We start from the raw sequence: 23,275 nt of genomic DNA, 5'->3' as shown, positions 1-23,275 counted from the left end.
TAACTATATCGCCAAGTCCAAACTGCTGAATACCTGACAGTACAGATCCTATATTCAGTACAACCACCCACTTCTCTCTGCCTTAATGCAGCCGTCTGTAAGGTTAAACAGGACGGCGTAAGCCTGAGTCAGAACAGAGGGAGCATGTGTCACTGAGTCAGCCAGTGGAGCGTCCAGCCTGTTTACATGTTGACAGCACATGACACTGACTGTATCTTCCCCTCAGTCACAGCAGCAGCCTCTCTCTCACTCACAGGCTATAGGCTGGATCAATGGGCCAATTGTTGTATTGGCTGAGAAACCAGTGGGGCTCGGTCATGAGGTATAGGGTGATGAGAAGATGACTCCTTCCTGCATGCACTGGTCCAGTGTAAGCAGACCATGGTGTTTAAGAACATGGAAAACTGGGAATCAAATTGGTGGTACTCTGGTATAAGACTGTAAATTAAGACTGTATTTCTCATTAACCCAGTGTTTCTGGGACGTCTGAGACCAAGAGTTTTCCATCCATCAGATGTTAACTGTCAGCTCTGTTTGTGCTGGACAAGCTGCACCGTCTTCTCTTAGTTCTTGCTATAGAAATGTAGAAATGCAGCAGTTTCTATAACCAACGTGGTGGCACATTAGATCACCACAAAGACTGGCTGTGTAAAGACTTCCAGTCTTTCTTCTAAGCCACACCAGAGCTGATGGCAAAGTCAACATGACAGGCGCTTTTCTTTTCTGTGGTTTGGAATAACTATAAATAACTATTGGATGGATTTTCATGATTTTCTCGTACCAGCATCAGGCCAACATTTTTCATTTGTCCAATACTTTAGTAAATACAATAGTTTATCACTAAATACCTGCAAAATGAATGCCATTCCCATCAACCCCAGCTGTTCTCCGCGTTTAGTGCTAATTGGCAAAAGCGCGCTGAAACACGGAACAAAAGTGGATAAGATGGTAAACCTTATACGTGCTTAACATTGTCATTGTGAACGTGTCTTCATGCTGATGTTAGCATTTAGCTCAAAGCACCACAGTACAATCTCACAGAGCTTTTAGCATACAACATACTCTTAGCCACGTTTCCTCCTAGCTTGCAGTTGTCATGGCATTTTGATTATGTTATTTTGAAATATTAGCTTTGGATGTCCCACCATCCGTGTCAGCAAAGTGGTGGGACCAGTGCTGGGTAATTTAGATGTAAAATGCCTTATTTTGGCACAGTGATCCATAAATTGTACAGCGTTATAATCAAACCTATTTCATGCTTGTTGAAAAAGCCAACATGTCATTACTCGTTTGATGTAGTTTCCTAGTCATCCTCATCTCCCTTGTTCCTTTTGCTGTTGACATTTTGACTCAGTAATTTCTATTTCTGAGTTTGTAATATTTTTGTGTGTGTGTTCCTACAGATGGATCCCTCCCTAAAGAGCCAAAAGGAGATGTATCGAGTCAGATAGCAGGTAAAACAAACATAAACAACACACAATGTTTTGCAGCTGTTTTTCTCTCCTCGCTATGTCTGTTTTTGTCATAGACACACACACGCACGTACACACACACACACACACACACACACACACTTACACAACACCACACCTCAGTTATCAGTCATCTACTATGGCTCCCACACACTTCAGTGTTCCCAGTAACATAGACAGGTCTTTGTCACCATAATTTCTCACATCACCCTGACTCCCCTTCCCTCCTCTTCTCCACCCTTCCATTTCCGCTCTCTCCCCCCGCCATCACACATTAGCCCACACCGTGATTGGCTACCTGCGTCTAGCACCCGTCTCCGTAGCGACAGCAGGCTTTCCATGATGAGTTGGGATGGACGATGTCTGTAGCTTTCGTTCTCTCTGCTTTTTCCAGCCCTCTGTCCGTCCATAATCAATTAGTTTTAGATTTGATATTTCCAGTTGCTTCTGCTGCCCCTTCACTTATGATTTATTCACCTAATTCCCTCATCCCAAAGTGACCCACTCTCCTCAGTATGTTAGGATTGTTTGTTCCTGCATATATTGAGGTTGATATCTGCTAGTCATTGCTGCCTGCGTCTGATGTGACATTTTGAGGAGACATTTGACTGCTGTGATATTTCAGATTATTACTCCCCTGTGCTTCAGTGGGAACTTTTAACATTTCACGGACTAGGCTTTTTATTCTGAAAAGACACAGACAAATGATTGACTTTTAGTAGGTTTAGTTCAAAACTATCAGTGGAATCAGAAGCCCCAAACCCTAGATATAAAGGAGGACAGTGAGTTGGCAGGTTGCTCTGATGCCTAGGGGCCCTGATGGAGACAGCTCTAGTGCCTGCAGAAAAAGGCGATGAAATCAACATGAATGCAATTATATCTAGACAATACTTGGCTTCACTGCTACTGTTTGGCCTGTCTGTGAAACACTGTCAGGGCAGTGTTTTTCTTAAGATTCCTGCTGCTCGCCAGTTTTCACTTCCTGGTTTAGTGGGGTTGGGGGGAGGATTAGGCCTGTCCATCTGCTGGCCTGGCCTCCTCGGCCACTGGTCTGACTGGGCGGAGGAAGAGTGGGTTGCAAGGGGAGGGGAGAGCAGTGCTGTTATGTAATAATGTTAATGCCTTTGGACCTTGACAGATGTGCTGAAGAGTGCTTTGCAAGGAGGGAACGTTGCACTTGGCTTCTGCGTTTCCATCACTGTCTCTTTCGCTCTCTCTGTCTCTCTGGTTGAAATAGAATTTATTATTGAATTGAATTCGTGTAAATCTTCAGTAATCAATTGCATTCTGCAAGCTGAATTTTCATTTCACAGTCACCTCCAGATGGCGTATTTGTGCAGATTGGAATAGCTGAAGCAGAAAAGTGGTTGCAGCAATTGGCTGTTGACAATGAACTGCAGCAGGAGTCAACAGCTGAAAACAAGACTACAGAGTCAAACTGTTCACTGGTAGTGAGTATTCACAACACTGAAAAAAAGTTATAAAATAAAACAGTGATTTTTTTTTTCCCCCTATCATAGTAGTGCCAGATTTAAATAAATATAAAATGTATTTTTATATATTTATATATACAAAAACCTTTTTCTCTGTCTCGTCACGGTTTGTCAGAATGAGATCAGGTGGCATTAAAAGACCCGGGCGAAAGAACTCTTGGCACCAATAACAAGCCGTCTTTTCTCTTTCACCTCTCTGTCTTTCTTTCCTCGCTCCTTCCTCCTCCCTCTCCCCTCCTCCCCTGCTGTGTTTGGGTCGCTGGGGTAACCCTGGCCTGTTTCTCGCTCGGTTAGCATACCCTGCTATTAGAGGTCTGGACGGATGGAGAGAACAGAAAAAAAGGCGGAGGTAAAGGAAAGATGGTGCGCTCTCTCTCTCTCTCTCACTCTCTCTCCCAGGCCAAAACTCAGATTTGGGGACAAAAAGAGGAAAATGGGGCAGGACATGGAGAGTCTGAGTGGAGTGGACTGGAAACAAACAGCCAGGCTGTGCTGCTTAATCGCTTACGCTGTCAGCTTGGTGTTTCTACATAATGATACCCCGTATTCATCAACGGGGCCTGATTTTCAATGCAGCATGAAATAAGTGCTACAGAAATATCTCTTTTAAAAATTGCACCTTTTTGGTCCACGCTGTCTGTCTCGAATCAGATCAGAGGGCTGGCCAGAGAAATCATTCCAGTGGTGTCAAAGAGGATTTTGCTCAACAAGTTTAGGAGTATCAGGCTGTAAAAAAAAAAAAAGCTAGCGGAGTTTTAGTTTTCCATAGTGCAGTGCACGCTTTCCTACCCCATTAAGACTAAAATACTGAGGTGTGAGCTCTGAATATTTATGAATTACTGAAACTGCTAAATACATGGGTACATATTGCTCAATAACCAGATCAAACAATAGGAGGCAATTCCACGTTCGTTCTTGTTAACTAGTTACCCACTTGTTTGTGTGTGTACAGTGGCATAGCCAGTGCCAGCAGTACTAACAGTAAATGCATTGTTAGAGGAGCACAGCTGTGTCCGATCACAACAGCCAATCAGATCAGCCCCTCTTGTTTCATCGCCATCCAGCAGCCTCCTGTGCAGCTCGGGTTGACAGCTGCCAGTTAGAAATACAGTAGGCTGGTGGCAGTGCAGACAGGGGGAGATGAATAAGACAGTGTTGCTGGCTTTGAATAAAAACACAAAGCACAAAAAAGCTGAAGAGACGAGATGGAAAATCAAGTCGAACAAAAAAAGTGAAGGAGATGAGAATATTCGCAAGAGAGTAAGTCAAAGAAGGAAACACAATAAGAGAATAAAATATCTTCTTTCTCCTAACATCATTTGTGTGCCAGTCACTGTTTCAAACGCAGGAAATGTGTCACCTTCTGCTAATCTCTATTTAGTAGGATGTGTAATGACTGCAAAAGTAGACACACTGAGCTAACTTCCTGACATATTTGGAGACAGTAGTACATCATTTATTTATGTAGTAAAATGCATCCAGGTCAGCAATAATTTGACCGTTCGTTAAACCCCCTCCCCCTGTAGGGATTATCTAATCATGGCTCAGCAATCATAAGGAGGTAACTGTCAAGCTTTTGATTTCCCTAGGTTAAAGGAGCGTGCATTGAGCCGCGGCAAGAACGACGAAGAGCGAGATGCCTCTGAAACATCATTTAGACCGTGGCAAAAGTAAAACATGTTCATGCATACTTGAGTGAAATCAATATAAAGTGTCAAAATCAAATTAACTCCGTTTAACAGTTTCCCACAGTGAAACATTCATGAATAAAATAAGCATGCAGTCAAATAAAACTGCATTGGCCAGTATCTCTTTTCTTTCTAACCCGGCTTCCCAGAGCATCTGATCAGGATGTAGGTCACGGGTCCAGGTCATGGACGCCCTATTCCTGTCCCCTCCCTCAGCCTCAAGGAATTCCTGCCATTCCCCACACATCCCGCAGCAAGGAATTCTTGGCATGCTGTGAATGTGGGAAGTCCGCAATTATGCATGGATGCGCACACATGTGCACGGTTTTGGTTTCTCTTGACCCACAACAGCTGGCTTAAACAACGGCGGGGCCAAGTCAGCTGCCGAGGAGCCATTATGAGATTACGCCTGTATGAGACTGCTCTTTAATCAGATATGGAAGATGCTGTGAGTGTGTGTGCTCTTTTTGTGGTATGTAAGCAAGTTTTCCCCCTCCCTCTGCGTACTGACTGTACCACCCGTCCCATCTGTCCTGGTCCGGGCAGCTGTTGCATTCTGGCTTTTTTTTTAAACACAGAAACACACACACACACTGACCCCTCCCTGAGATATTTGTCTCAATGTCTCTGGGGCAGTTTTGTAGTGTTGTTGTCGAGTGAATTGCTTTGTTGCATCAGTCAGCTTAATGCCCACTTGACCTCTCGGAGGCCCCTACAAGTCTCAAGTCTCAAGCCTCTGAGGTGTTGACATATTCTGACACACACACACGACCCAGTAACAGCCCTGACCTGGAATGATGACTGGTGTTGTGGTGGTTTCCATACAGCAATGCATGATGAACATTTCTGGCATTTGCCTCTCATCTCTTGCCCTTTCTCAATGAGGGGTGTAGCCGTATCAATGGTTAATGCGTTTCCCCACTACTCACTTCACACAGGATCAGTGACCCAGGAAACACTCACTGTAGTTAATGGTGCATTTTTGTCTTATGGAAAATACCGTTCACCCCAGATTTTGGAGAGTAAATTCTTCTTGGGAATTTAAGGCTTGGCAATGGACTCTGAATTCTTGTAGACATCATCAACAAGGTAATAACTCTGTCAGCTGTAGCTAATGGCTAATTGAATTCAAATAAAATGTAAAATATCATTAAATTACATTATTCTGGTATTTCCCACTGTTTGTCAGTTGGGAGGGTAAACATTGACTACTTGTTATTTACTTTTAATTTAACAAACAGACTGTTTGGATGACCTCATTTACCCGGGTGGGCTTCTTATTGTCATGTGTGGGAAACTCTAAAGACCCAGCATGGCTATGGTTGCAGATACTTGTTCTGGTCTGTTATTTATTTATGCCAGTTGTGCTAATACAATCATTCAATGATGCTGTTTTCCTAAGATATATATGGTTTTGTCGTGTCACAGCATTATTTTAGCACTAAGTTGGATTGTCTTTGTGATCGTCTTTCTTTAGCTCTCTTTTGCTTATCTGGTAATGATCCATGGTTTCAGCATTATTAGTTCTGCAAGCCAAATTATAGATAGTCTCTTATATTTTTGCAATCAATTAATTGTTTTGTGTATAAAATGTTGAAGGTGATGTTTCTTGTATTGCCTGACCAAAAATAGTTGCTTTACAGTGATATATAAAACAAGTGAAATCATCATTTGAAGAAACTGGAAAGTTGTAATCGATCATCAAGACAGTTAATTCATTTTCTGTCAATTGATTAATCGAATAATTGCAAAGCCTAGTCTCATAAGCAAGGAAAGGAACTAAGCAAAGTCAGTTAACAGGTATTATATACTTTCATAACAACATGAATTGTTCTTTCAGGATTACAATTACAGTTCCTAAAACAAAAGTGTGCACTATTAATTATGTCTCAATGATGACAATGGGAATCACTAGAAGATAATGAGTTGTGAGCAACTGCAGCTTCTCAGGCTTTAATTATGCTCAGGCCTCAGCACTTAAACAGGTTCACAGGTGCTCAAGTGAACCCACATATTCATGTGTACCTTTTAAACTTTGCGATGTGTTCTGGGGTGATTTACTGCACATTAATACATGTAGACACATACAGAAGTGTAAGCTGTCCAGTACAACCACAGTCTAATGCTGGTGGCTCCACTGGAGAGACTGTGATGTGTACGTGATGTTTTATCCAACCCTCTCCTGCAATGTTAGGCATCAGTGTCAAGTCTACCTCCTGATGCTAAGCAGCTTCTCAAGGTGCATAAATGCCGTGCAGGCATATTCTAATCATTGCCCCTCCTACACATTAAGGATTACCTCCAGGAACCTGCCTTTCCACAAGACAGGCAGATTAGCAGCTCACCTAATGCCACATGAGGTGCACACTGTGCATCCATGCACCACTACACTGATAGCTGTGTTTCTACTTGGAAATGTTTGCACCAGCTTTTCCGTGTGGACGTGTAGACGACACCGAAATGGGCGGTTTGGGTTGTCTGCTGGATTGGAATATCTCCCCTCAGGAATCCCAGGATTAGCCTCAGCTGCTCCGACTGTGCCCACAGTGGATTGGGACCCCTTCAGCACATCGGCCCGTCAGTCTATCATTAGCTGATGGTCTGTGTTTCCCCCATCTGCAAACTGCCAAATCCTCAGCGATTTATGGATATATTTCTATTTATTTTTTACAATTTGTGGAAGAATTATCTAGCATGACTTGCTGGGCAACCAATCACAAGTGGCGGTACGCCCAGACAGGCTCCGCCCTCATCCAACTGACAGGTACAATGCTCTGGTGGTGGGTGCATGGGAGTGTGGCAATTATACATCTACCACGAGGTCATCACCCTCCTCTCTTTCTTCTACTCTTCCTTCTGATCCTTCAGTCACCCTGATGGGAGTGAATTTAACATCAAGTTCTTTCAAGGATGGATTGTGTTTGACTGTGACTGTTTGGTCTGTCATTACTCCGTTTGTCTGTCCACCTGTCATTTCTCACCCGTTCCCATTCTGCCTTTACTCTTTCTCACTCTTGCTCACTTTCTCTCCTTCATTCCATACTGACCCCTTCCTCCACACACCCCTCTCTCTGCCCAGTTACAACATATGTTTGTTGTTATTCTTTTCCTTATCCACTTCTTTGTTTTCATTTATTTTTTGCACCTCATCCATCCTCCTTGTTCTGTGTGTGTGTGTGAGTGTGACCTGGCCACTCTATATTTAGCTGCTGTGCCACTTTCTCCTGTCCCACAGCACTGCAGAGCACAGGGAAGTGATGTGTCTGTGTGGTTAAACTTACCTTTTGTGGTTGGTAGAAAAGGAATTCCAGCCCTAAAAAAATACTTTAACACAGTTAAAAACCTCTACTGGAGCTTGTACAGTGTGTTTTAAAATGTTTTAACGCTCTAGGTAATGAACTATAATCATTGGGTAATAAGTAATAATTGTAGCGATTGTGTAGAGAAGTGAATATGCCCCAACATTAAGTTTACCATCAACCAGCAGTTGCAAGATCCCTGCCCCTTTCTGGAGCTCGTTGAAAGACATTTTGGAAGATGTAGGAAATCACGACCTGAAGTAGAAGTCGATGAAGGAGCTTAAAGGAAAGAAATAATGTTACTGGAAGGCCCCGAACAGATTGATGACATCTAACAGTATATCCAAGGATTTGACCTTTCAGATAGTTATTGGATTGTACGTATGGAGCGATTTCTCTCTCAGTCTGAGCAAAGAGGAGGAAAAGGAGGGTGTTTGGAAGAAGGGAGAGGTTTTGTGGGTTAAAAGTTTGTGTGAGTGTGTGTTTTGGGGTGTTTACAGAGGACGATGTGTATCTGGGCAGACTTGAATCCAGTGACCGTTAAATTTGACCGTACAGTAGTGAATTCACACAGAGCTACAAAGCACTCACTGTATGTACGGCCTCCCTCTACACACACTCACTTACACATAGTGGTTTTCTGCTTGTCATCTTGTCAACATTAGGTTTTTCATTGACCTTTGATTATCCTGCTGCTTGATGGCAGCCAGCCAGCCAATCAGACAAGTTGGTGGGAAACATCAAAGATTGTCTTTGCTTTAGAAGATGAATCACTCCACGGTAAAAAGATGCTGATTTGTCCATTTCTGTGCATGTTGCCTTTCACCCTCAGTACCCACACTCTTAGGGTCACACAGCAATGGTGGAGACATTACTACCCTAAATACGTAACCCTAACCCTAACATTAACATTATACTGTGACTACAGCATAGCAGGATGTGAAATGTAAAATGCAAAAAATAAAAATTAAATGCGCGGTTAGCTTTTGCTATATTGGAATATTGCATTCATTACTGGCTCCTGCAGGAGAGTGTGTAGAGCTGTAATTATTAATGATGAGCTGTAAAGTTGATGAACTGATAAGTCGATCGTCAGAAAAAGCAACTCAGCAATGTTTTTTTGTTTATTTGTCATGAAAATTGTCACACATTCTCGGCTTCCAGCTTCTCACATGCCACGCTTTTCTCTGTTTTATATACAAAAGCAAAGATTTTTGATTTTACATTTTTTCTGTTGGTTGGACAAAATGAACCCGTGGAACTACTGAATATTTCGATTATCAGTTAATCTGCCAATTATTTCTTTATTTAATTTTTTTAAATTTTGTCTATAAAATGTAAAAGGAAAACACCAATCACAATTTCCTGAAACCCAAAGTGATGTCTTCAGTTTCAGTCCAACCAACATCCCAAAATCCAAAGATATTAACTTTTCTATCACATATGACAAAGATAAGCAGAAAATGCTCCCATTCACATAAGTTGATCACTTATAAAAAGTTGCTGAATTGTTTGTCAATAGACTAACTGAATAATCAACTATATGTTTGGTGGCTGGCCTTTTAAGATTCCAGTTTGTGTAATTCCACAGTGGTGGCTATAACTTTTGTTTCCATAGATATGCTTCTTTTCTACATCTCAGTTTTTAAATATGTTGTCTGTATTAATGCACAGTCATTTGTCCGAAACACAGGTAGGTGCTTCGGGGTTTATGTTGCAACAACAAAACTTTTATATCAGGGATTTCTTGAAGGTAACCCACAGTCTGCAGGGTTCTGTTTGTACAGTAGGTGATTTGTCAATTACTTTATAATATTTGTTTGAAATGAAAAGCAGAATACTATTTTCCCTCCATGGTACACAATTTTAAACAGTCAATTAATTGATAAGTAAATCAGCAGAAAATGACTCAATTCATTGTTTGAACCATTTTCAGTCAGTCAAAGCTGTTAGAGAATTACTAGTTACAGCTTTTCAAATGTGAGTGTTTGCTGAATTTTATATTACTATAAATTGACGATCTTTACGCTTTGAATTGTTGGTCAGACATTTCATATTGGCTAATGATTAAGCAAAAAACAAATTATACACTCATCAATAATAAAACTAATTATTAGTTGCAGTCTAATTTGACACCTCTGCTCTCACCACGGAGAGTGAAATCTGGTCCGTGTGTGGTCCCTAGAAATAGAGGCAGAGCGAGAGCCCTCTGTCTGCATCAACCGCCTCTCATGCATCATCTATAAACTACAAGCTCACTCTCCACAGGAGCACAGTGGGAAATGTAGTTGATCATGTTAATTTGTTTTTTGTGGCACCCTGAGGGAAGTCGGGAGATAAATGAGAGGAGGGAAAAAAAGAGTAAAAATAGAGACAAGTCCTGATTCTCATCCATCCCCTTCGGTGGCGGAAAAGAATTAGCATCTCATTAGCATACAGTCATAAATACGACGACACGCTGAGAGCAGAGACTGGAGTACAATTCACTACGAGTGCCTTAGAGGGGTGTGTGCGTGCATCATAACAATGGTAGAACAGAGAGATCACTCCTTCCGTTTACATTGTACTCATTATGTAATACATGCTAACAATGTGTGTGTGTGTGTGTCTTATACTCATTCACCACCACACTATAGCACACTGTGGACTTATAATTAGGGATGCACCGATATATCGGCAGAACATCAATATCGGCCTATATCTTGACTGACATCAGCAGTGGCAGATGTTTATCTGTTGTTTCACATCAATTTTGCACTGGTTAAATGTTGTGTTAATTATTTCCAACTCAGATATTGTAGAAATAGTCATCTTTGACTACTCTTTGTATATTTCTTTGTTTCCCTGGCACAGAAAGGCGAATAACGACAATAAAATACTGCCATCGGCCAAATTGCCATTCTAAACATCAATATTGGCTTTAGACTTTTCCAATCAGTGCATCTATACTTATAATGTATCTTTCTGTTTTCTAAATAGTTTTAAGCATACACATTCACTACACGACACATGTACCTCAAAGAGAAGATCGTTTCCATCTGATTTCTGTTAAGCATGCTACACATGTCACTTCATGGAGGCTTCTGATAAAGAAAACGGAGCAGGAATGTTGCTCTGACAACCAGGTTGATGAAAAGGAGGAGAAAGTCAGTGGGACGAAGACTGTCAAAAGACAGACAGAACAAGAGAATATGAGACTCTTGTAATGACCCTCATAATGGGTAAAATGTCTTGTCTGGGTCATCAGTCACACAGACCTCACCTCTGCTCTGTCTGAAGGACAAAATCTGGGACTGCTCTGTCCACCTGCCCGTGTGCACTGAAGTTGAGATGTGACTTTAATCACTTAGGGGAATTGTGTGTCTATATATAGGAGTTGTTTGAACAGGTTTTCACTTATTGAATATCTCCTGACAGCCATTAATCCACTTCTGACAGAATATTAGCAGCACAGCAGGGAGATCTTTGGCACCATCACACCCATGAGACCCAATTTGACATTCATAAGGTGTCAATTTATAGTTCAGATCATTGCGGTGAGGGTTTTTTTTTTCTTTCTTTTTTTTGCATTAATTCTCATGCTAACTATCCAGGTCTTCCATTTATTCCAGACAAACCAGCATGTAAAACACATCAGTCCTTGTGTGACGAGGATTTTTCCGAGAAAGAGCCACCGTTATTAGAGAGCCAGTGTTGAGAAAATGTTTTTAAAGGTTCAGCCACTCTTGTGTGCGATTCATCATTGAATACGAGCAAGTACTAGCAGACATTTATTTATAGGAAAATGTCAGAGATTAGTAGTCCAAGAAAAGGCAAACAGAGTTGAAATGGGTAATGTAACTATATTTATATTCATTTTTCTCAGCCGACAGCTTGTTGGCCTCCTCTAACAGTGCCATTTAGAAAATCTACTGACTGTGGTTTGCACAGAAGGTGGAGGGAAATTTTGAAAGCTGAGATGTCTCAATTTTAAATTGAAAACATGTAGTTGCAGATGCCCAGGATTTATAAGGTTTATAAAAATTGTTAAATGGGGTAATAATTTCAGGCAATGACTCTGTGGATGGCAGTGCCAGTTGGTCGGTTGGTTGGATGCCTGGTTGGTCGGCCCGCCCCTTTGAATAACTGTTAATCCTCTGACTTTTCATCTACTCTCATCTCATCAGAGTTTCAGTAACATTCCCATCAGTCTTTGTGATTCTTGTTAATTAGCCAAATCTAATTAGCATACCCTAACACATTAAACTACGATTGTCATTGTGAACATTTTAGCATGCTGATGTTAGGATTTGTTTTTTTCCTCCATTGAAAACTTGCCAGTAGATGTGTTTTAATGTGCTTTAAAGACAGTTGATGGGAACTGAAGCGCCCTATGGCGTTTAGTGTTTCCTTACCCTGTTTCACCTCTGTTACAGTAAGAGTTACAGCTGCTCTTTGTTTGAACTTCCCCTCAGTTTGGCCTCACTTTGTCTCACCACTACTGTTTCTCCGACCACAGCGTGGTGTGTGTGTGTGTGTGGTGTGTGTGATGTTGTGTGATGTGTGTGTGTGAGTGAGAGTGAGAGTGAATCTTACTGACTTTTTCCTTCTGATGCAAGCAATCAGAAATAGGACTCAATCCCCTGTGTTTAAAAGTTGCAGATCTCCAGATTACAAGTGGACACAATCTGCTGGATCCCAAACAATCTGCCCTCCAGTAAAGAACTTTAAATGCCACGACTGTGAAACGAAACAGAGACGTGCTTTTTTTTCCCATTCAAACCTCATTGTTGTTGTTTTTCTCCTCCCTTTCCCTTTCTCTATCTATCCAGGTTTCAGGAGAAATGAGGAGATGAGAGCAATGGAGGTACTTCCCATCCTCAAAGAAAAAGTTGCCTTTTTATCAGGTAAGATGTATGTGTGTGTTTGTGTGTGTCTGGTTTCACAAGTTACCAACCCCGGATGATCTGATTTCTGATCAGGGTCGACAAGCTAATGAAACATGACTCTCTCTCTCTCTCTCTCTCGTCTCTCTCTCTCTCTCTCTCTCTCTCATCTTCTCTCTCTCTCTTCTCTCTCCTCTCTCTCTCTCTCTCTCCTCCGTCACCCTTCTTCACACGAATATAGACACACAGACTACCACAATACACTGACATCCTTGTTTAGTCGACAGAATAGGAGCTTCAGCTGTGTCTTTGCACCCTACAAGGGTAAGATCAGCCAATGTCTGACCTGACACTCTCTCACACACACACACACACACACACACACACACACACACACACACTCGAGTCGTGCCAGGGAAAACTCACAGGAGGCCGCACTGGAGATAAAGACTGCCAAGAACATCCAGCAGGATTATTTGTACAACACACAAAAACATTATTCTGTGTGAGAGACAGAGAGAGTGTGTATCATCACATCCATCACATGTTTCTATGTGCATGCAAATGCCAGTGGAAAAACACTCGTACAGTAGATGTCAGCAGTATCAGACGGAATAACAAAGTATAATATAAGGTAGTGTGTGTGTGTGTGTGTGTGTGTGTGCACGCGCACACTTCTCTTTGGTCTCCTTGTCTCCGTGTGTGCAGCGAAGGTCACAGGCAGAAACACAATGATGAGGACGATGACTCAGACAAACACACTGAAATTGAGAGAGGGAGAGACAGGGCGCCGTTGCCATGGAGATGACCGCATCCCATAGTAGTTGCTTGCGGAGTAATTGGCTTTGAAATGAAGGAGGGAGGGAGGTAGAGGAGGGGGCAGCTGGTGAAAAGGAGGGTAAATGAGCTAAGCCTATTTTTTCCGAATCTGGCCCCTTAATAAATCGCCATGTTCGCCCTCACTCATGTTTGCCTGTTTGCCACGTGAGCGTTTGATTTTCTCCTCTAAGCCGCCGGGGCGAGCCTACAGGCGCACAGCAACCCGCCTGAACTCACAAATTTGTGGGCTGAGCGCAGTCAGCCTGTGTTTACAAGTTCCCACGTGATTGGAGCAGCTCTCTGAAGCTGAAACTGGTCAGGAACTAGAAGCTAATTATTATTATTATTATTATTATTATTATTATTATTATTGTAGTACCAGATTCATAATTCCGTCTCATACTGCTAACAGCAAATGTTACCCAACTAGCACTTAAAATGTCAAGATAAAAAAGTTAGAATCAGGCTCTTGAAAGCAGAAATACTGTATTTCTCATTTTTAGCCATTCAAGTGCCACAGCTCTAGAGGCAGCATATCTTGACAACTATCAGTCAGATTGTCATTACATCTTGTACAGACATTCTTGATCCCCAGAGGATGAATCCTACTGGCTTTGGAGACCTCCTGACTTATCCCGATATCTCAACTATTGCACATTCATGTCCTCAGGATAAATCTGACTTTTCATCTGCCGCCATCATCAGGTCAAAATGTCAATTTCAACACTTTAGTTTATCACAAAATATCTGCAAAACTAATTATCATCGGCCTCAACTGTACTTTGTGTTGAGTGCTAATTAGGAAACAGACTTCAATGGTGAAATGGTAAACATTATAGCTGCCAAACATCAGCATTTTAACATTGTCACTGAGAGCATGTGTTGTCATACTAACATTAAAATTCAGCCTCACAGGGCCCCTAACATGGCTGTAGATTATCAGTCTTGTTTACATTGTGATTTTGTGCTATAATGAAGATAAGATGCTCTTGGTTTTTAACAGTCAAAATACCTCTGATAAACATATATTAGATAAAGAATTTCTATTAACAAAAACATATACAAGGATACAGCAACATACAGTAAAGCTCTTGGTGTATGTTGTATTTTAAATAAAGCAGCATTTTCTTATCTGTGAATGGATCAAATGATTCTTGTCTTTTTAGATGACTCCAAAATGTTCTGTGTTATGGTTTCTCAGTGTCTGCCTTGTATTATTAGAATGCTCCATTAGTTTTGAGTTTCTAGCAGAGCAAATAGTGATTTAAATCAATTGTTAATCTGTTGGCACAGGCATTTAATTAAGCAGGCTCAGCATCTCATATTTTTCAAACCTATCACTCATTTATTGGGTTAGCTAACTTCTTACTACGATGCCTGTTTTAGATTTTTCCTGATTCAGTGACAAAATTAGTGACAGTCTGGTAATTTGGAATAGCTTTTAGGCATTTGCTGTTTAAAAGAACACTATGAATTGTCAGATCTTAATAGCAGGTTTGTGCATTACTGCGTTGGTACCAAAATGGATAAAATGGAAAATTGACTCTACCTTCTGTCATGTTTTTACCCTAATCTGAATCCCTCTGTGTGCGTGCGTGTGTGTGTGTGTGTGTGTATCGCCGCAGGTGGCAGAGACAGACGCGGTGGCCCGGTGTTAACGTTTCCATCACGCAGCAACCACGACAGAATACGAACAGACGACCTGAGGAGACTGATCGCCTACCTCGCCGGCATCCCCAGGTTACACATTTATTACATTTGCTCTGTGGTGTGTGTGTGTGTGTGTTTGTGTGTGTTTAGTATCTGTGTGTGTTGTCATTGATTGAAAGAGAAGTAGAAGCGATGCCTCCAAACGAAGCAAACACCAGGGGCAAGTGGGATGAGGCTCTGCGAGGAAACACGTGAGAGAGCCTAGATGAGCATGTGAGGGGTGAGGGCGGAATGGAGAGAGAAATAATTCAAGACCAGTTAGCTTGCCGCAGCTTTTTCACAGCCAAAAATCCATTCTAGAGACTCAGTGAGAAGCTGAGAGGGGAAAGCCTGAGCTAGGAGAGGGATGTATAGCAGAAAACAAATGATGGAAGGAGGGAGAGATCACCAGAGAAAGCAGTGGAGAGATAGGGAGAGACAGGGGTGGGGAGGCGGGGATTAAAGCTGATGAGAGAGACGGAGTGCGCATGTGTGAGGAGGTGTGTGTGAGCGGGCGAGTGTGTGTGTGTGAAAGCAAAACAAAGTGTCGCAGTAGCCGAGGCAGTGCAGCAGCAGCAGCAGTAGTTACTGTGGACGAGTAGCTCCTCGCCTCGCAGGTAAAAACATCTCTCCTCTCCAGCTCTCTGTTTACTCCTCTGTCTCTTTAATCTGCTACGCTCGCCTCCTCCCTCCATCCGTCTTAATCCACCCATCCTCTCACCGTCTGCTCTCATCTCTGTTGAAGTCACCACATTATCTCTGTACGCTTTAAAATCCAAGTAAATTCACTGTACATTTTTTTTTGTTTTACTTTTTTGTGTCCATTCGTAACCACAACTTCATCATGTCATGTTCATAATCTCTCTCAACTGTGTGGTTTTTGGTGACCAAGGTGTTCTATTTTGGGAAAGGCAACATCTGCACACTGCTGCACACTGGCTATCTACTGACAGGCTGTTCCAGAGGGGGAGAGGGAGAGGTTTGGTAAAGGATGGAGGTATTTAGAGATGCAATAATAGAGGGATAATACAATAACAGTTGTCAGAGCAGTCTAAAAAAATGTAGGAAGGGATGGAGGGATGTTTTCTAAATGTGTAGAATTACCGAATGGAAAGGGAGCAGTCCAGGTTTGCTGAATGAAATAAGTAGCAGTAATAATGGTGCTAACCGAGCCACAAAATCGGTTTTCTCCTTAAATCATGAAGACAAATAGACATTTTTTGTAAGGTCTTACATAATTCTTGCGGATGTGAGTTTCAGGTGTGTGGTTGTAGTGTAAGGTTAAGCGATGATATTGTCGGCCAGAGTGGAGCACCACAGGGATGTGATGTTGCTGATGCACAAATGTGCTGATTTGTATTTTCATATTTATGCACACGTTTGTGACTCATTCGTCACAGGTTTCTGTGTGGGTGTGTGTGTGGGTGGGTGGGTGTTTGCTGCGTAGGCTTCTCACAGTATAGAAAGTGCGTCATCTTACTGTTTGTTTTGATTATTCCCCCCCCCCACTTTTCCTTTTTCAATCTCCATCGCCTTCTTCTCTTTTCATCTTTCTCTTCTCTCCATCCCTCTCTCATTCTTTCCCACGCCTGTCATCTGTCTCCTCTCTCTCTGGATTATACTCTCTCCAATCTCTCACCGCCCCTCCCTCCCATCCTCCCTCTCTTCTTTTTAATTCCTCCCACTCCCGCCGACCTCCATCCATTTCAGCGAGGAGGTGTGTAAACATGGCTTCACGGTCATCGTTGATATGCGCGGCTCCAAGTGGGACAGCATCAAGCCTCTGCTGAAGATCCTGCAGGAGTCATTTCCATCCTGCATCCACGTCGCCCTCATCATCAAACCAGACAACTTCTGGCAGAAGCAGAGGACCAACTTCGGCAGCTCCAAGTTCGAGTTTGAGGTAGGACGTTCCGTCAGATTCTTTACAATAACAGATTATTTAAATGTTTTATTTGCAAACATTTTTTACCTGTAAAATATTAATTAAAATGTAAAAATCCGTTTTATTTAGGATTATCATATATTAGCATGCATGACACCAATAGACTCAAACGTATAGACAAATTATGCCATTGAAGTTTAAACCAGAGGAGAATTATGGGAACTGCTTCAGGTGAGATGTGAGGCTGTATAGGCAAAGCTCTACATCACTTGGCACTGTAACAACATTACTCCTATTATGTAATTATATGCTGCTCAGTTAAGGACAGACTTGGCTATAGTATATTTTTAGCATGCTGTGAGTGGATTTTGAAAATGCCCAGATATAGAGAGATTAAGTACTTCCATTTTATATTTGCCATTTTAAAGTAATGACTTATAAAAGTCATTTTTCCCCTAATTTTCTGTCAGCAGAGTTGTTATAACGACCGCTGTAGCCAGCTGAGCAGCTCATTGTCAGCACATTTCATTATTTTCCTCTCCCCGCTGCTTTTGGGTGCGTATATCACCAGCCGGCTGTCTACCAGAGGGAAAAAAAATCCTTCACATTCAATGCAAAAACAGCACACAGCAGATCACGAGGAGCAGTGTTTGTGATGCTGTCAGTCATGCGTTAAAACACATTTTCACAGCTAATATAATGATATATTCACAGGCTTATTTTTACGCTCGGACTGTTTCATAGTTATAAACTGACACCAAATCGTGCATCAGTGTGCTCTTACAAATACTGGTACAACACTGAAAATACCACTACATGGGTTAATCAGTGCGGCTTTTCTGCTTTTGAAGTTGTGAAGATGCCTTCGTCTGATTTGAAGCCTGTTTAGTAAATTACCTCTAATGAGGACTAGCTAACGACTGCCCGCCCTCCTGTTTGATCTGAAAAGAACCTTACTTACTACAATAATGATCAGCTTCTTGTCTGTCTTGTCGTTTCTTTGGACAGTATGTGCTTGGGTTCCTGCACAGTGTGTTTCTGATATGTTCCAATATCTTCCACTGTAGTCTGATGACACCATATTGATTGTTTTAGGGGGAAGAATAGGCAGATGCCAGAGGGCAGGTTACAGTTACCAATGAGCCGCCCTGCCATGCCACACAGGCATTGATTGGACTCACTGCATGTGTATCTGTATGTGTGCCTGCCTTCGTGCATCACTACATACAGTACATTTATTAAGATTTCTAAAGGTTGTGATGACTGTTTCTAGGACTACAGTAGTCCAAACCTGATTGAACTGGTCTGCTACTTCCAGTGTATTGTGTGTTACTGTAACAGCAAGTGTGTGTGATTGAATATTTTCTCCTGGTTTGGTAAAATGAAAACTAGAGTAGGGGGTAGGACATTACTCTCTCTGTCCTCTCTCCTTCGTGGTGAATTGAGACTGAAAGAAAGGAAGCAGTTAGCCGAAGTGCAGAGAGACGCCTGCAACCTCGATTCTAATTGTTTATAAATTACGTGGTACTGTTGGAGGCGGGGGGGTACTGTACCCAGCAGCCCTGTCTGATTCTCCCTCTCACTATTCAACAGAGTACAAATCAATTAACATGAACAACAATAGTGAACATAGCAGTATCAGTATTTTCCCCTGGCAAGAGCCATCATGCTTTTTTACCCAAGGACAACAGAGTGTTTCTGCATTGTTTGGCCTACACAAAGCTATCTAGCTATCGTTCTGTCTCCATCCATCTCTGGCCATGTGTGTGGGGGTGTTGTGCGGAGGTGGCTTAGCAGAAACACAGAGGCACTGAAACCAAACAGGGAGACATTTCCTTGCTGTATCTCTGAAACTGATATTGTAATATGCAGTTGTTGTGAGGAGAGGATTTGAATTTCACTTAGCTCTACAGCGAAGGACAACCAGGGGAGATCAAAGAGAATGAAACACTTAAAACTCATTTCTAAGTTTAGAAGTCACAAAGGACAGTGTTTTTTGCCGTTTTTTAGATTCATATGGCGTTGTGAAGCTACAGTGTTGAATTGGCAGGTTAAAGAGGATAAGATGGGCGACATGTCATCGATGTATTAAGTTATTAATTACATTTTCTCCACAAATAACATCTCTGCAACTGCACTGTCATTAAAAAATCCTGTTTTGGTATGTTTTAGGAACGAGAGGTTGGTAATGTAAAATTTTCAACAGCACAAAAATGCAGCAAAGAAATGCAGTAGTAGGAGAGATTAGAAGCATTTTGAACTGAATTTAACCCAAAATCCACCTAAACCCCCTTCAATCTCTCTTTCTCTCTCGACTACTTGTCTTCCATCTTTGGTCCCTAGACCACCATGGTGTCACTAGAGGGCCTGACGAAGGTCGTCGACCCCTCCCAACTGACGGCAGACTTTGACGGCAGCCTGGACTACAACCATGAGGAGTGGATAGAGGTGAGGTTGGCCCACTGATCCTGTCACTCAGGCCTGTCTGCCTGATCGGAAAATCTATCTTAAAATCCCTAAAACCCCCAATGGCTACAGTATATAGTAGGTACAGAAGTCCTGTAAATAAGCAGAACATGGGAAAAGTGGATGACTCGTATTAAAAATGGACAGTAGTAGTCCTGGCTGTAATAGGAGTAATATGAGCCTCATTATAAGCCGCATGCTTCATTTAGTTGTGAGTAGATGGTAAACAGTCACATTCATAAGTTTACTGTCCCTTACTTGGATGTTTTGCTGTGTTTTTGTTCAGGTCCGCGTGGCGTTTGAGGAGTTCTCTGGTCACGCCACCCAGATGCTGGCTCGACTAGAGGAGATGCAAGAAACAGTGTCAAGGAAAGACTTCCCCCAAGATCTGGAAGGAGCCAGGCGGATGATAGAAGAACATGCCACGTTGAAGAAGAAAGTCATAAAAGCCCCGATAGAAGAGCTGGACACTGAGGGCCAGAGGTAAGCACACAGAAACACTTTAGTGGTGTCGCATCATAAAGGCCATCATAAGCCTTTATTGTGTGGGTTGTGTCCGAATGTTTCTGTAAAATTTCTTCGAGTTGCAATCTGCAAATACATTGCTAGATGCCACCAAATCCTTCACACTGGACCTTTAATACTCTTCTACAGTCAGCAAGAATCCAATCACTGCAAATGTAACATTACACTTACTTCTGCTGTCTGTGCTAGTCAAGTGACCATTTCTCATATACCACATTTCACACAAATGCAAAGCTTTGTTCAGTAAAACAATTCTAGCAAATCATAAGCATGATATTAAAATACTTTAAATCCATCTCCAGGTTGCTCCAGCGAATCCAGAGCAGCGAGTCCTTCTCCAACCGTAATGGCGGAAGCGGTGGCAGCGGTGGCAGCAGCAGTAGCAGCAGCGGGATGTGTAACGCTGACACACAGGGCCTGGTGCCACGGATCACCCAGCTGCTGGACAAACTGCACTCCACCCGACAGCACCTCCACCAGGCCTGGCATGTCCGCAAGCTCCAGCTGGATCAGTGTTTCCAGCTCCGCCTGTTCGAACAGGACGCAGAGAAGGTCGGTGGATGGCGGGAGTCAGGGGGGGTCAATCAGCATGAGCAGCAATGTAGTGGTAATCTATAACCAGAGCTGGTGATCACTGTAGGGCAGACAACTGCCAATACAAACAAAAACTTAATTACACCCACAGAGAAGCATTGATTTGTACTGTATATGCGGCAGCTCATGAAGTCATGTCCTTTTTTATTTTGGCCCTTAAACAGCGGCTTGAACTTCATTTCACAAATAAAACAGTAGGTAAAAACTAAATGGCATCTCCCTCCACCACATCCCAGGGTAGCAGCCAGGGAGATGGAAGATAGTTTATGCAGGCACAAGGCCACCAACTCTGGCTGCCACCCTGACAGTTCAGGTGATGACAGCTGCGGCACAAAATAGAAAGAGACAGGCAGAAAATTCAGAGATCCATGTTTGAGTGAGTAGAATAAAATAGCAGGTTGCAGCAACAGAAAGAGCTGCAGTCTTGGATACACTGCAGTAGTAGGAGCTTGTTGCTAGGACACCACAGGCCACGAGTTGTTCTCTTGGAGAGCCTGAGAGGATACTCTTAATAGAGGCAGTCCATTTCTCTGTATTCAGGCCTGGAAAGATGACAAGTATCTGCACACCGCAGCAACACTCAGGTCTACCCACGCGGCTTAGTGCCAGCTGTTTGTTTTTACCTGCTCTTGCACTGATCTGTAAAAGTTAATGATGATCCCGTACCTTTTGTGTATGTTTTCATTTGGCTGGCTAACATTTTCTTTTTGGTCTATGTGTCTGTTCTGTCATTGCCCCCGTGCCTCAGATGTTTGACTGGATCATGCACAACAAGGGTTTGTTCCTGGCAGGCTACACAGAGATTGGCAACAACCACCCCCACGCCGTAGAGCTGCAAACCCAGCACAACCACTTCGCTATGAACTGCATGGTAAGACACACACATAAACACACAGCAGGAGGTAATGCTTTTCCGCCCACTTGGACTATCGAGTCCATGCCCTGCGCTGTATAATCATATAGTTATTGCACTTAGCGTCAACCTCTAGTACTGTGTTTGAGTGTTTGTTTGGACCAGCCTGTGCTTGTGTGCACTAGCATATTTTTTGTGTGTTAGCAGCAGCACAACCAGGTATTGAGTAATCCTATTTTTTATCCACAGTCGGCCTTATGTAACCATTATGAAACTGTTGAGACGAGGAATCAATCTAGTCGGCAGAGTTTCTGTCCTCGGATGAGAAATGATACCAATAATTCGATAGGCCTCGCCTCAGTCTCTGTTCCTCTTTTACTCGCAGTGCTTAATTTACCCTTTCCTCAAGCCTACCTCGTCCGTCTACTATTTCTTTTTTCATTTCATTTTCATCCAATGGTGGCTGCTTAATCTCCCCACAACCCCCTCTGTTTAACCACCTCTTTCCCTCTCTCCCTGCCCTGCTGTGCAGAACGTGTATGTTAATATCAACCGCATCATGTCAGTGGGAAACCGCCTGCTGGAGTCTGGTCACTACGCATCCCAGCAGATCAAGCAGATCTCAGGCCAGCTGGAGAAGGAGTGGAAGGCCTTTGCCGCAGCACTGGATGAACGCAGCACCCTGTTGGAGATGTCGGCCAGCTTCCATCAGAAATGTGACCAGGTGAGTCAGGTTGTTTACCTCTAAAAATGATTGAAACAATGAATTGAAAACAACCTCTCCTCAGTTTTGTTTAGACACTATTGTGTTTTATCTCAGGAAATAGTTTAGTTTTTGTAATTTAACAAAACCCACTATTGATCTGACATCAAAGAAATAGTTCAACATTTTGAGAAGGACACTTCTCATCTCTGTAGACTAATATGAAGTTAGAGCCAGCAGCTAGTTAACTTAGCTTACCATAAAGAAAATCTAGACAAACTCTTCCCACTCCCTAGGTAACAAAATCTAACCACCAGCACATCTAAAGCTTGTTAATTAAAACAAAATATACATGTTTAATTCTGATATTGATGTATCTTTGGAAGCAGCTGAGGTGTTGACCTTCCCTATCTTAATGGATTCCCACAGACTTTCTGGGTTGTAAAATACTCATTTGGCTTCGTTAAGTCTATAAAGCCTAACATATGCGTTGTATTAACATATATTTACATACACAAACACAGAATGTAGGTAAAGTATTTGTTATCTGCTGTTATTTCTGTCTGTGCTCATTAGTCGGACCACTATGGAGTGATTCATGGACAGAAAAAGCATAAAATCCCAACTGGGGAACATGGGTGGTACGACTTTTTCCGACCTGGAATATCGCCGTCATCAGACCAGCCTTTCATGTTTGTGAGCTGAAATAGAAGCAGCTATTTTTCCCCAGAGCTTTCCAGAGTTTCACCCCAACCTTTTCTCCTCTACATACAGAGAAGCTAATTTTAAATCTTTGTTCTACTCATGTATCTTATTCCAAGTATCGTGGGAGAGATGTTTAAAAGGCAGTAATGAAATAGTAATTAGTTATTAAAACATGGCCGGTTAGCTCAGATGGTTAGAGCGTGGTGCTAATAACGCCAA

General features: G+C 42.4%; 1 protein-coding gene across 1 annotated transcript in view; it reads left to right on the top strand.

The window, feature by feature from the left end:
* trioa (trio Rho guanine nucleotide exchange factor a) overlaps nucleotides 1-23,275 on the top strand; it is a 68,797-nt gene that overhangs the window by 15,669 nt on the left and 29,853 nt on the right. The window contains exons 2-10 of the mRNA XM_035680950.1: nucleotides 1,404-1,454; nucleotides 12,764-12,838; nucleotides 15,262-15,376; nucleotides 17,036-17,228; nucleotides 19,554-19,658; nucleotides 19,963-20,159; nucleotides 20,504-20,753; nucleotides 21,544-21,666; nucleotides 22,181-22,372. Coding sequence (XP_035536843.1) covers nucleotides 1,404-1,454; nucleotides 12,764-12,838; nucleotides 15,262-15,376; nucleotides 17,036-17,228; nucleotides 19,554-19,658; nucleotides 19,963-20,159; nucleotides 20,504-20,753; nucleotides 21,544-21,666; nucleotides 22,181-22,372 — 1,301 coding nt within the window. The remainder of the gene's footprint in view (nucleotides 1-1,403; nucleotides 1,455-12,763; nucleotides 12,839-15,261; nucleotides 15,377-17,035; nucleotides 17,229-19,553; nucleotides 19,659-19,962; nucleotides 20,160-20,503; nucleotides 20,754-21,543; nucleotides 21,667-22,180; nucleotides 22,373-23,275) is intronic.

This window comes from Morone saxatilis, unplaced genomic scaffold (genome assembly GCF_004916995.1).
Source record: "Morone saxatilis isolate NCDOM2014 unplaced genomic scaffold, NCSU_SB_2.0 Contig9, whole genome shotgun sequence".
NCBI lineage: Eukaryota > Metazoa > Chordata > Actinopteri > Moronidae > Morone > Morone saxatilis.
This window is presented reverse-complemented; position numbering and strand designations above follow the sequence as displayed.